The 13,837-nt window shown below is 37.1% G+C and overlaps 1 protein-coding gene across 2 annotated transcripts in view; it reads right to left on the bottom strand.

Moving 5' to 3' along the window:
* The window catches only part of prkcz (protein kinase C, zeta), a 175,155-nt gene that overhangs the window by 43,705 nt on the left and 117,613 nt on the right, over positions 1-13,837 (bottom strand). For both annotated transcript variants that reach the window (XM_059333243.1, XM_059333244.1), the window contains 2 exons: positions 7,130-7,227; positions 2,843-2,929 (listed from right to left, as the gene is read on the bottom strand). In XM_059333243.1, coding sequence (XP_059189226.1) covers positions 2,843-2,929; positions 7,130-7,227 — 185 coding nt within the window. The remainder of the gene's footprint in view (positions 1-2,842; positions 2,930-7,129; positions 7,228-13,837) is intronic.

Consider the following 13,837-nt stretch of genomic DNA (forward strand, 5'->3'; position numbering starts at 1 on the left):
TGGTGTGCGTCTTTGGTGAGTCAGTAGCATTTCCTCTCCATGTGTAGGCAGTGTGTATTCTGTCTCTATGAGATAAGCCTTCATTAACAGTGACGAGCCTCTCTCTGTCTGCCTGCTGTAAATCCATGATTGTCAAACACTGAAGGGAAAGACTGCAGAAGAGAAATGTTTGACAGAGAAATCACAAATCCCACATCGATCCCCCACGTTTTCACTGTGACAGCCTCCATTGTGCACCGCTGTTTCATTGCTGGCATCAGACTGATAGAAGCTGCGTCCTATCAGCAGCACCATCCATCGCCCACTGGCCCGCCTCCCCCACGGCGCGGGGGAATGCAGCAGGGCTCTCTCTTAGAGCGCTGCTCATGAATATGTACAATCATTATGAGTGATTAACATGCTGCTTTGCATATGTACAGCCACTGTCTCCAGAATACAGATTGCAGGGGCCGATAGGGGCCCAACGGTGCCTCTCTAAATTACCCAGCCTTTGATCCGGCATTTATCAGAGCCGCAGTTGGAATGCCCCGCAAGTACACAGGCACAATGAATTATGGGTGCTCATTATATTTCTCAGAGGTGGAAAAATAAGTGTTAAGTTGGATTTAGCCAGCATTGCCACGCTGCTGAAGCATCCCGTTAAGCATATGTTAGTAAGGAGTACTTAGAAGAAGTGAGTTGTTGAGGTGCCCCCTTCAACCAAACACACACACACTTCAGCTGCTCTTCAACACACAGAATACTTTTATCTGGTTTATGTACTACGTATTTCCTCAAATAGTTGCCGGGGCTTCTATTAATAAAAAATCAGTTTGGGACCCGGCTAATAATAGGGGCAGGCTATCATTTGAAGGAGGCTTTTATTTAAAAAAAGAAAATCAAATTGAGGAAATACGGTAACTTAAACTTCACACACCCTCCACATAAAAACGATGTAAAATAGAAAGAACGTTCAATCAGCACAACACGAACCTGGTCTCACAAAAATCCGTGAAATAGTGAAAAATCCGTGGCTATTCCATGGATTTTGAGTTAAGCGAAATCCATGGAATAGCCACGGAATCGCTCAAATTTCCGTTCCAAGTTAAAGACAGTCATATCCCGTGGGCATCCCATTGATATTTTTTCCTATTGGTTTGTTCCAAGTCACGTGACTTTCAAGGTTCCTGCGGTCAGAACAAAAAACATGGCGGACAGTTCTCTCATTTTTTGTGAAAAAAATAATATTTTGACTTTGTTTCTGCATAAAAATGGATTTTGATCACATTTCTAGCGAGAAATATATGTTTTATTTTCTAAATATTCACTCAGTGAATGTACATAATCACTTTGTATGTTGGAATAGCCACGGGATATGACTGTCATTAACTTGTATTGTAGCGAAATCCGTGTCAGTTTCACGGAAATTTGAGCGATTCCGTGGCTATTCCACGGATTTTGAGTTAAGCGAAATCCGTGGCTATTTCACAGATTTCTGTGAGACCATGTTGCACAACACAAATAAGTTGGCAATGACATAGATGTGTTTCCTTGGTAGCTTGCTCACTATGCCGTGTCAGCATAAACCAAAATCCGATCCTAAATTCATCCATCATCCTCTGATCAGACGACGTATCCCTGGAGGCCTGAAGGCTGCAACTCACCTTGTTCCTGATATTTTTGGTATCACACTACAGCATTTGAGAGAGGCCACGTGAAAGTAACACACAAGGGTAGGTACTGAGGTAGACAAGCTACTAGGGCTGGGTGTTGCAAAAAAAAAAAAAAAAAAGTTAAATATCTTTTGTTATTTTTTTTTTTTTTGAGACACTGAATTTTACGTCTTCGTTAAATGTAAGCCATAATCATTATAATTAGAAGAAATTAAATAAATTAAGACATGAAATGTTTCATTCTGTGTGTAATTGATCGACATAATGTGTTATTTACACTTTTTGAATGAAACCCTCTGGAGTCACCAATCACGCCAACATTATCAAATCATATGACTTCTTTATGATGTCATGGCGTAAAAACCAAGCAGTGTGTTTCCCTGCCATCAACTTCCCTCTAAAATACTGGCTTTAAACTCCATGCCAGCTTTTGTTTGATGATGATAGGCCAAGTAAAACCGGAGATAAGGTCAAATATATTTAGTACAAAAATATAGAGCGTTGATGTTCTCCTCATTTTACATCTTATATGCAACTTGTGTCCACATTTGCAACATTTTGTTGAGTTTCTTTGGGTTCAAAATGTTGACACAGTAAGTCAAAGTGAAAAAATAATTATCAGGTCATAAAGGTGAGGTTGTGCTGATAGAAAAAAAAGACACCAACATGACGTGGTAAACATTGTTTTAAGTGTTATATACAGGCAGAATGAAAAGGATTCAAAAACGGGCCAAACAGCCCCAGACTCCAGAGGGTTAATAACTAACATAAACAAACTTTTCTATGATATTCTAATTCATTGAGATGCAACTGTAGACCAACAGGCCAGATTAGAGATCGATAATGGTAAATAAAATGGAATAATGATTTTGAATCTCAGGATTGATTTTTTATTCCCAGCCTGGATTTAAAATAAATTAAAAGTAAAATAAAATGTTGTATTTATAATCCAGGAGTATTTATAATCCAGGAGTTATTAATGAATGTAAATAAATGATGATGAATATAACATGTGCTGTTGTGCTGTGTAGTGTGGACCTATTTATCTGCACTGCACTATAGTCAATGTTTCTTTTTCAAAGCCACGATCATAAGCATTACATCTATAGGTGCTTCAGCGAGGAGTACGTCTCGATATAACGGAACACAGCCCTTCAAACTAGTATATGAAACATAAACTGGGTGTTTACCTTGCATGTTCCTCAGGGAGTTTCCTTTGTCGTTGCATATGAAACATCAAGTCCCCGCCGTTCACATATTCAATCACCAGAAATAATCTGGAAAACAGAGCATGATGACACAATCAGTACATCCCTGATGTTGTTTAACAGGCTCTTTGGGAAGGAAATCAGATATATAACAGAGTACATATGCTACATCCCTGAGCACGGACAGGTTTAGTGTTTAGATCTAATCAAATAGAGCTCAGCTGGGCTTTTTATGCAAGTACAAACTGAGGGTAAATCAGTACATTTAGTCAGGGGCCTTTTTTTCAGTTGGTTGAGAAGCTAAGTTTTGTTGATATTCCGGACAGATTCACTGGAAAAGAGGTGTGTCTAAAAACCAGATCAAAACAGTAAATCTGAGGGAAATGATCGTGCTGCATGGAGAGATAATTTACCTTGCACTGAAAAAAGAAAATAGTTGAACCAACTTAACTGAATTGTTTCATTTGGTAACACCTAAATGAATTAAGTTCTTTCAAATTAATTTAATAAGTTAGATTAACACAATTGATTTTCAATTAATTTGAAAGAATTTAATTCATTTAGGTGTTACCAAATGAAACAATTCAATTAAGTTGGTTCAACTATTTTCTTTTTTCAGTGTGACAAGATTTCTTAAATTAAGATTATTAAATCTAGAAATAAGCATGTTGAACGCTTAAAATTAGAAAATAACTCTTAAAACAAGATAAATTAAAGCTGCCAGCAGCGATGAACTGGCCCGAGCAGAGTGACCTGATGATTATTTGTTTCTTACCAAAATAAAAAAAACTTTAGATTTAGAAGTGTTAGATCATTTATCTTGACACAAACCTGTTCTCCTGGCTGAAAGTCTGTCGTTTCTTTCTTAGTTTCCCACTTCTCAGTTTGTTGGGGGTTGTGATTGAATAATGGGAGATTGGGGGTTTAAACTACGTTAATCATGAATGAATTCTTAACAGGCAGACCGTGGGCTGTGAAGTCATTTGGACGGACTACAAGGGATATTGCCACTGTACTTGGAAAATACTACGGGAAGTGTGCTTTTAAAAAGCACATTTTCCGTAGCAGATACTGGTTTCTAGTATTTGTCTCTTTAAGAACATATTCATCTGACATACACAGAGTGACACATTTCCCACTATGAATGTTATCAGAGACATTTTAACGCAGAAACCATATTAGAATATTGCATCTCCCACTGAGAATGAAGGTGAAAGTTTTCACGGGGAAGTCATTGACAGTCATGTGATGTAGACGCAGCCCACAGAAAAGAATATTTAAAAAAAATTGAAGCATGTCATAATTTTAGAGCCATTATTGTGAAACTTGGACAAATGTAATTATTACACATTATTATGCGAGGCTTGGTTGTAATACAATTTACAGAATAACAATACAAAAATCCACATTTTATCTTGCAGAATGTTGATATTGTCATTTTTGTGATATAGAGTCATGGAAAAAAATATTAGACCACCCTTTTCCTTCAATTTCTTGTTCATTTTAACTTGTTCATTGGTGTAACTAAAGGTACATTTTTTTTGACAAATATAATGATAACAACAGAAATAGCTGATAAGAGTTTAATTTAAGAGCTGATATCTAGACATTTTCCATGGTTTTCTTGATAATTACCAAAATCATTATCAAGAAAACCATGGAAAATGTCTAGAAAACAAGGGCGGTCTAATAACTTTTTCCATGATTGTATTGTACCTGGAGAGCTTTCTATGAAACTGGACCCTGGGATCAACTAGCATGGATTGATAATAAACACACCAGTCTTATCCTTCCATGAGGAACAGACCATCATCACAGAGTTACCCCGAAATTCCACTGAATGCGTAACGGCTGCAGATCCGTTGGCGGAGCTGTGATGCAGTCATTATAATCACTGTGTGAGATTCCACCGGCTCCAGATCCGCTGCGTAGTGAGTCCGTCAGCCCTCCAACACTTGCTCAGAGCTTCTGTTTTTGACAGACGACGGAGCACGGCGCATCCATTCAGCACAGAGCAGATCGTTCGGGACAGGAAGGTGTGCACAGACACATCTGGTATACAGTACAGGCCAAAAGTTTGGACACACACCTTCTCATTCAATACGTTTTTCTTTATTTTCATGACTACTTACATTGTAGATTCTCACTGAAGGCATCAAAACTATGAATGAACACATATGGAATTATGTACTTAACAAAAAAAGTGTGAAATAACTGAAAAAATGTCTTGTGTTTTAGATTCCTCAAAGTAACCACCCTTTGCTTACTAGAATATAAGACATGTTTTCAGTTATTTCACACTTTTTTGTTAAGTACATAATTCTACATGTGTTCATTAATAGTTTTGATGAATCTACAATGTCAATAGTCATGAAAATAAAGGAAACGCATTGAATGAGAAGGTGTGTCCAAACTTTTGGCCTGTACTGTATTTTCAAAATAAAATACCTCGGGTTCACGGCGGATCGTATTTCACAACTTGAAGACGTGATGATGGGCGGGGACAGACCTGAAGTCAACAGGTTAGAGGATTTCACTGTCTTCTCACCCCACTGACACCATGGATTACATTACATTACATTACATGTCATTTAGCTGGTGCTTTTGTCCAAAATGACTTACAATAAGAGCATTCAACCTGATGGTACTAGACTTAGACCACAGGAATCAAGTAAGCCTGTTTACCCAAAGTCCGCACCGTACTCGGTAAACAGGCTTTTATGTACCGGGCTCCCTCATCCTGGAATCTGCTCCAGAGCAGTCTCAATCTGCAGGATCTTATTACGCTCACATCCTTTAAAAAACTCTTGAGAGATCTGGAAGCAGACTCGTATCGCCTTTGCACTTGTTTTTTATGATGTCATGATCTTGTACTGTCCATGCCTATCTTACTATGTTGTCTGGCTTGCTTGTATTTTACTGTAGGTCCATGTTTTATTGTCTGTTCTTGTCATAATGCACTGTCTGTCTTATTGTTGTAACTTTTAACCCTGCTGCTGTCTTGGCCAGGCTTCCCCTGAAAAAGAGGTCTTTGTGTCTCAGTGGGACCGACCTGGTTAAATAAAGGTTAAATAAAAATAAAAAAAGTACAGAACTTTAAGTGCCAACTGTAATTGCTACAGGAGTGCTATATGTTAAAGAAGAGAAGAAGAGAAAAGAAGAAAAGCTTTTTTTTTTATTTTTTATATACACTACCGGTCAAAAGTTTTAGAACGCCCCAATTTTTCCAGTTTTTTATTGAAATTCAAGCAGTTCAAGTCAAATGAACAGCTTGAAAGGGTACAAAGGTAAGTGGTGAACTGCCAGAGGTAAATAAAAAAGGTAAGGTTAACCAGAACTGAAAAATAATGTACATTTCAGAATTATATAAGTAGGCCTTTTTCAGGGAACAAGAAATGGGTTAACAACTTAACTCTATGGAGTCTCGGGCTATTTTGTCCATTTTTTTATTCTTTTCATGTCTTTGTCAGTCATTTTGTGTCTTTTTTTGGTAATTTTGTGTCTTTTTTTAGTCCTTTAGTCCAACATAAAATGTGATTTTGAATCTTTTTTTTTTACTTTCAAAACACTATCATGCTCAATCAAGAATTTTAAATGTTGCAAATGTGCATTAATTTCACAGTACACTGAGACATTAAACTGCATAATTTTCAATTAAATTCTGGAAAAGTTGGTGTGTTCTAAAACTTTTGACCAGTAGTGTATATATATATATATGTTAGGTGGCCATGACTTAACCGAGGTATTGTTGAAGAGGTAGGCCTTCAGCCTGCAGTGGAAGATGTTCAGGCTGTCTGAGGTCCTGATGTCAGTGGGGAGCTTGTTCCAACATTTGGTAGCCAAGACAGAGAAAAGTCTGGAGGAGGTTTTGAGGCGATGTTGATACTGTAGGTCCAAAATCATACAATTATCTCCACAAAAAAGGCAGATCTACAGGACAGGACCGAGTCCATCTTCTACTCCTCTGAATGGACTCAAAAACCCTTTAAATGCTTTGTGGTTCTCTTCTGGTTATATCACTTGATAACGCGTGAATTTGCGAGATCTCGTGCGTCCTCGGGACTCCGCTGTCCGCAACAGACAATCACAGATGGATCCGGTGTGTGTTGACGGACTGTGGAGATACACAGCTGTTGTGGACGGATCCGTTTCATAGTCGTATCGCATCCAGTGGAATCCCGGGGTTAAACTTCATACAGCTGAAGAGTCCTGTCAGACCGCTGAGCTGAAATGTATTGAGTACGAGTGTCAGCCTGATCATGATCTTACCGACTTTCTGTCTGGAAACAGGAGTGGAGGCCTACTAAGAACGGATTGGTGGACGCCTGCTCAAACACATGCTTCTCTGTCTGCACCCAGTCGATATCCTGGAGAGAGGAGAGCAGAAGGACGGAGACAGAGAGGGCATGAATGAAAGATAATGTATTAACAATCAATTTGTCTGATCAATAGACTTTCTCTGTGGCTAAACAGACAGCGGGAGACACCATGCCACAGATACTAATGTAATCAGCCTTGAGAACAATCCTGACACTCAGGGTTAATGCTGTTTCCTCTTTCTGTTCAAATAACTGGTTCAACATTGACACAAATAAAGGCTTAACATAGCATTGTAAAAATGAAATCAAGACATAGGGCTGGGCAATATATCAATACATAAACCAGAATTATAGTCCAGTTAAAATGTGTTATGGAAAATGTGTTTTTTCAAAGCCTTGTAACAAGATATGATCGTTTTAATTTGATATTACAAAAATATTTATTCAAGTGTAAAAGTAGGATGGGACGAGGCAGGCATGGCATTCTGTAAAAATGAAAAAAAAAGGGGTCTAATCATCTAACACTATTCCTATAAGTAACATGTTTTATGGTCATTTTTTATGTATAGTTTTATTATATTTGAATTTTACCTTAATATGTTCATATTTGTAACCTAAGTTTTACATTTTTCAGGTCTTAAACAGTTCATTGAGCATATTTGTGTTTTTTATTGTCATGAATAGTAAAATTTTATTTCAGATTTCATGATTTTTTATGTATTTTTGGGCTCAATGTGTTAATAAAGTGGGTAAAAAGTGAAAAAATAATAGTCAGATCATGTTGAAGTTGTGCTGAAAAAATACCAAATACCAAACATGAGTAGAGTAAATATTATGTGGTATATAAAGGGTAACTAGGCTCAGACCCCAGAGGGTTAAACCACATCGCATATATTGATATAGTGCAAATTTGCAATGTGATCCTTGCTCCAGGCAAGCTGAGGCTTTTATTTAAGATATTTTGTTTATTTAAATGTGCACTTCATTGAGCTTTGATTTTTTTTTTAAAGGTACTCCTGTACTCTTGTAATTTTCTGAGACACTGAGTTTTGTGTTTTCATTATCTCTAATCCAGAATCATCAAAATTACAAGAAAAACAGGCTTAAAATATTTCACTTTACGTGTAATGAATCTATATAATATACGAGTTTCACTTTCTGAAATTATTGACAAAAAATATTGAACTTTTTCATGAGATTCTAATTTTTTGAGATGTACCTGTAAACACACACACACACACACACACACACACACACACACACACACACACACATACACACACACTCACAAGGTGAAAACAATAAGAATCATAAAAATCATCATAAAAATGTATTTTAGAACCAAAAGTAAAGGTCATCTTGTGTGTGTGTGTGTGTGTGTGTGTGTGTTTCATCATGGTCTCATGTTGTTCCAGAGACACCTACTGTAGTGGAAACTATGTTTTACCACAGAAGTGCTTTACTTTACTTTCCCAGGTGTTTATATGTGTCTGTGGACAGATGCAGTGCAGTCACAAAACTTTACAGGTGTAGCTGAGATCAAAATGAAGGACGAGTTTGATGATGAGTGTGGTCTGAACAAGGGTGCTGGAAGTCTGGGGGCAGGACTCAGTGAAGAGGCCAGCTGAACAGCTGACAGCACTGCTTAAAATGCAGAAATGTGAAATGAAGTGCAGAAGAAGCTGCAGAAGACCCAGCTGACCAGCTGTTGACTCTTTGGCATAAGCTCAAGAGAGTAGTAGCTCTGATTGTCAAGAGGAAGGAAGCCAAGATGTGGCCTAGACTTCTGCTGTCTGGTTAGAAGCAAAATTTAAGATCTGACATCTAGACCATTTCCATGGTTTTATTGATAATTATTTTGGTTATTACCAAGAAAACCATGGAAAATGTCTAGATACCAGATCTTAAATTAAACTCTTAACAGCTATTTTTGTTGTTATAATTATTGTTGTGACTTGATTTAGATAAAAACAAAACCTAAGCCACAATGAGGGGCTGGTACCGGGAACGTAATTGACGCGTCGTCATGCGGCGGCTCCTTGTAGTCATTCAAAACATCTGCGATCTTGCGCTCAAGACGTATTTATTTACATGTATCACTACAGCTTTGCTATACACACATTTACATAAGTAACTGGCATAAAACAAACAAAAGGGCTTAAAGGTTAGCCGGTAGTTAAAGGACGGTCAAAAACTGTGTGCTTCTCCCGGTAAGCAACACACCTGAGGAGTAATTACCTCTTCCTCTACTTATGCATTCACACATGCCGTTGTCCAATACGCCACCCACTGTGACAATTGGGAAATGACCCCAATACGTATAAATGGCTCTAACAATTATATTTGTCCAAAAATGTGTTTAGTTGTACCGGCCATTAAAATTGAAGACAAGAACACAAGAAATTGAAGAAAACAATGGTCTAATCATTTTTTCCATGACTGTATGTGGCAAGCAGGAGAGTGAAGTTGAAAATGTTTGTTTTCAAAGGTCAAACGCTGACAAATAGGGTTTAAAGAAGGGATTTTGGAAGTGATTTATTTACTTTCAATAAATGTTTTACTTTTGGACTTCCAAACGGAGTAATTGAAATAGTTTGGACCACTTGAGTCCGAAACAACAGCCATCACTGGAATCTTATTCTATAAGTTAAGAGGAAAAAAATAGCAGCAGAAAAAAAGAAAGTAGAGTTACCTTTAACCATTGTCAGTCAGTAAAGCAAACCTACATTCAGTCAGCCATGTTCATCCAGCAGTAATAGAGCTGATGTTCAGCCTGAGGCAGGGATGTTTTAACCTTAACATCAACTTGCTGATGGTTCATGTTTTATGTGATTTACAGATGAATGTGTCCACATTTTGAGTTCCTACTGCTGTGCTCTACAAAAACATGGTTAATTTATGACCCCACAATAGAGACCCCATATTGTGCACTGTATACCAAATTCCTTCTGGTCAACTCATTATTACTGGAGGAATTTATAATTATGCAGAATATGCCATGACAACACATCTTGTATGGGTCATTTCAGCTCCTTTAGCAGTTTGTAGCGTGTCTGTGAGAGCTCTTACAAGCATCCTTTGATGTCAAGCAATATACTACCGAGAGATGAATTATTAAACTAATGTGCATGAAAAGAGCCATGAATAAATTCATGTCCAATCACAACATTAGGGCTCGATGGTTTCCCTAAATCCTCTTTATTAGGGCAAAATGTCAAATGCAATAAAACATTTTTTAAATGGATTGAAACATTGGATTTTAGTGTAGATTAGGTTATGTGGAAAAAAATGATTACATTATTTTTTATTTATGTATATAAGTTAATGGGAGCATGAAGCCTGAAACATGATTTATGATGTCCTGGATAAGTGATCCTCACTCTAGCTGTATGTACCCACTGGTTTCTGTTTTTTTTTTAAGAGTAATAGGTTGAGCAATAGCGCCATCTGGTGGGTTTAAACCAGTGGTTCTCAAACTTTTTGAGTCGCGACCCCCAATTTAACATGCATGTTGTCCGCGACCCCCGCTCACTGAACAGAATCACACACGCACAGTTCAGATCACCCAAAAAAGAAACAAAATGACCAAAAAAGACACAAATTGACCACAAAACTATCAAAAAAGCCACAAAATGAACAAAAGAGACACAAAATGACCAGGAAAGACACAAAATGACCCAAAAAAGAAACAAAATTACCAAAAAGACACAAAATGACAAAAAAAAGACACAAAATTACCAAAAAAGACACAAATTGACCACAAAATGATAAAAAAAAAAAGAAATTAAGTGACCAAAAAGACTAAAGCACATTAACACATGAACACTTTAACACAGTGGAGACAGAGCTGACTTCCAAAATGATTTGGAGACCGAATCATCTCGCGACCCCAATTGGGGTCCCGACCCCAAGGTTGAGAATAGCTGGTTTATACAACACAAACACAGCACAGCAGGACTAATCTCTAACTGTACAGGCTATGTGGACTTGCCTTGCCTTCATATTCCACTAGTTAACTATGAAGAAGTACTGCAGCCTTCAGATCGTTTTATAGAGACTGTATGATTTGGAACAGTGATTAACCCTGTGACCCAAAACAGTTTCAGTTTTTTTTGCTCCTGTCACATTTTACTCACTTTGGCCTTGTTATTCCTGCAGCTCTGTGGAAACAGCACAATTGTGAAAGAAAATCAAAAGTGTTGCTTTTCTATGATAATTTAGTTTTCAAAAATTGGAATGAAATAAAATCTATATACAGGTGCATCTCAATACATTAGAATATGATGGAAAAGTCCATTTCTAGTAGTTCAAGTCAAACAGCCCCAACCAAGTATTGAGTCATATAGATGGACATAGTTTTTAGAGGCCAACATTTACATATTAAATATACTTTTTAAATTTGATCTTTTGTAATATTGAAATTTATATTATTATATTTAGAAGAAATGAAATAAATTAAGACATGAAATGTTTCATTCTGTGTGTAATGGATCTATATAATGTGTTATTCCCACTTTCTGAATTTAATTACTGACATAAATAAACTTTTCTGTGATATTCTAATTTATAGAGATGCACCTGTAAAAAAAAAGATTTTTCTAAGCGCCCACACGTTGCCAACATTGTTAAAAGCAGGGCGCCACATGCTAAACATATTGATCTATTTACATTTAATAACCTGTGGTTATCAAACATAATAACTAGTCTGCTCTCTGCTTTGTGCAAACAGCAGATCTGTCCAGTTTTCACTGAATTATTGTGGCATGACTGTCTCAGTGAAAGCGATCAGGACCTCCAAGTTGTGTTGAGGAGCACACAGTTGAATGTTTCTGACTATTGTAAATGTTTACTTAAATGAGACATGTAGAATAGAGTGGTTTTGATGAAATAGCACAATTTGAAGCTTCTATTTGATTCCATTATTAAACAGTTTCTGTCTACGATAAATGGTGTATTTTGGGTGATTTTTTTTTAAAGAAAATACTTTTGGCATTCAGAGGGAAAAAAATGGCAAGATACATTTTATTCATATAGGCAAACTTTTTTGTTGTTGCTCTTAAGTGTGTAATAATCAAACATGATGGCATGACACAGAATTTAAGTGCTGTTTTTAATGATTTATAGCATGACTACTGAGGATGAAACACTCAATGATTAAAAAAAAGTCTAACTAAAAGTTGTGCATTTTAGTTCACAGACTATTCTTTATGAATGATTATCAACTGCTTAGCTGTGAATCCTGTCAGAGCAACAACTGTAATATCAGAGTAAGAAGAAGACACCTAGTATCAGCCTCCTGGAGCTTTGTTGTTGTTTTTGTTTGTTGCTCTCCCTGTCCTCACTCCAACTCTGTACTCTACACACAGACCTGAGACTGATATCAGTTTATAAGTGAAAAATGTGTATTTTTGCTGTGCATAAAATGAGCTTTTATGAGGCTGAGTATGTATTTTATGTGTGTGTGAGTCAGTGGGAATAAGGAAACATTTTGTAGTCATTTCATTTTACTTAATATATTTGATACAATGTATTAAATATAAATGCGTCCTTTATTTTGAGGCAGTTGTTTAAATAACTTTAATATAAAAATGTTTGAGATAGAATCTACTTATTTTGATCACATTAAATAGAATCTTTATGTGTATGAAATTCTAAATCAGGAGAATTTTGAATGAATCCAACACAATATAATTAGTCCTTTGAAATTGACAGGCACTTCCTGTTAAGTTGTTATTAACTCAACTTGTAACGTAGTTAGATTTAATTAATAATATTGCGTGCAATCTGTTGCCTCAATTTTATTGAGTAGCTATTGTTTATCTTTTTTACAGTGTATGCTCTGCCAGTTACACTCCCATTAACAGTAAATCTGAGTGATATGTATGTCTTCATATTTCCTGCCTTTGGAGAATTATACAGACTTTTCCTATATGAAGTTAATTTGTCCTGTTCATCCGATGACTCATCACTGCAAAAAAAGAAGATAGTGAACCCAGATTTCATATTCTCTTGTTCCTGCTTCCTCCGCAGCCTTTCCTATTCATAAGCTCTCCACCACTTCACGTCCCATTCTCCTTTTTCTGCTCACTCCTTTCAGAAGCTCCTATCACTCTCTGATTCAGTCTTCAACACTTCCTTTTCCTCATTCCTGCTTTCACTCCCTCCGTCTTTCACTGTTCTCCACTTCTCCTTTCTGACTCGTATCCATCACATTCTCCTTCCTCACTGATTACTACTCTTAGACCTGTTAGTTCTCAGCCCTGCTCCATCCTGCCAGCTGATCAGGGACAGACTGACAGTGGGAATGCAAGGCCAAAGCAATTATAGACAAAGTATTGAGAATCCAGAACTAGCAGACCTCTAAGTCTACGTTTACACGAGGACGGTCTGAACAGAAGACGCAAAAGTGGCGTTGCATCTTCACTTTTTATTCCTCGTTTAGACGAGCATTTTCAGGAGGAAATCTGCGTGCATACGGTGACGCAAAAGTGTGTGAAATTCGATTGTATGCATGCCAGGCGGCATCACTTAAAGCCATAAGAGCATCTTTGGGCATGCAGAAGTTTTCACGCCACACATTTTCATCAGCTACTCCTTCCACAAAGTTATCCACCATCCACTAGATCTCCCAGGTCTCGTTCACAGCCGTCTGGCTCGC

The sequence above is a fragment of the Centropristis striata genome, chromosome 5, assembly GCF_030273125.1.
Source record: "Centropristis striata isolate RG_2023a ecotype Rhode Island chromosome 5, C.striata_1.0, whole genome shotgun sequence".
Lineage (NCBI taxonomy): Eukaryota > Metazoa > Chordata > Actinopteri > Perciformes > Serranidae > Centropristis > Centropristis striata.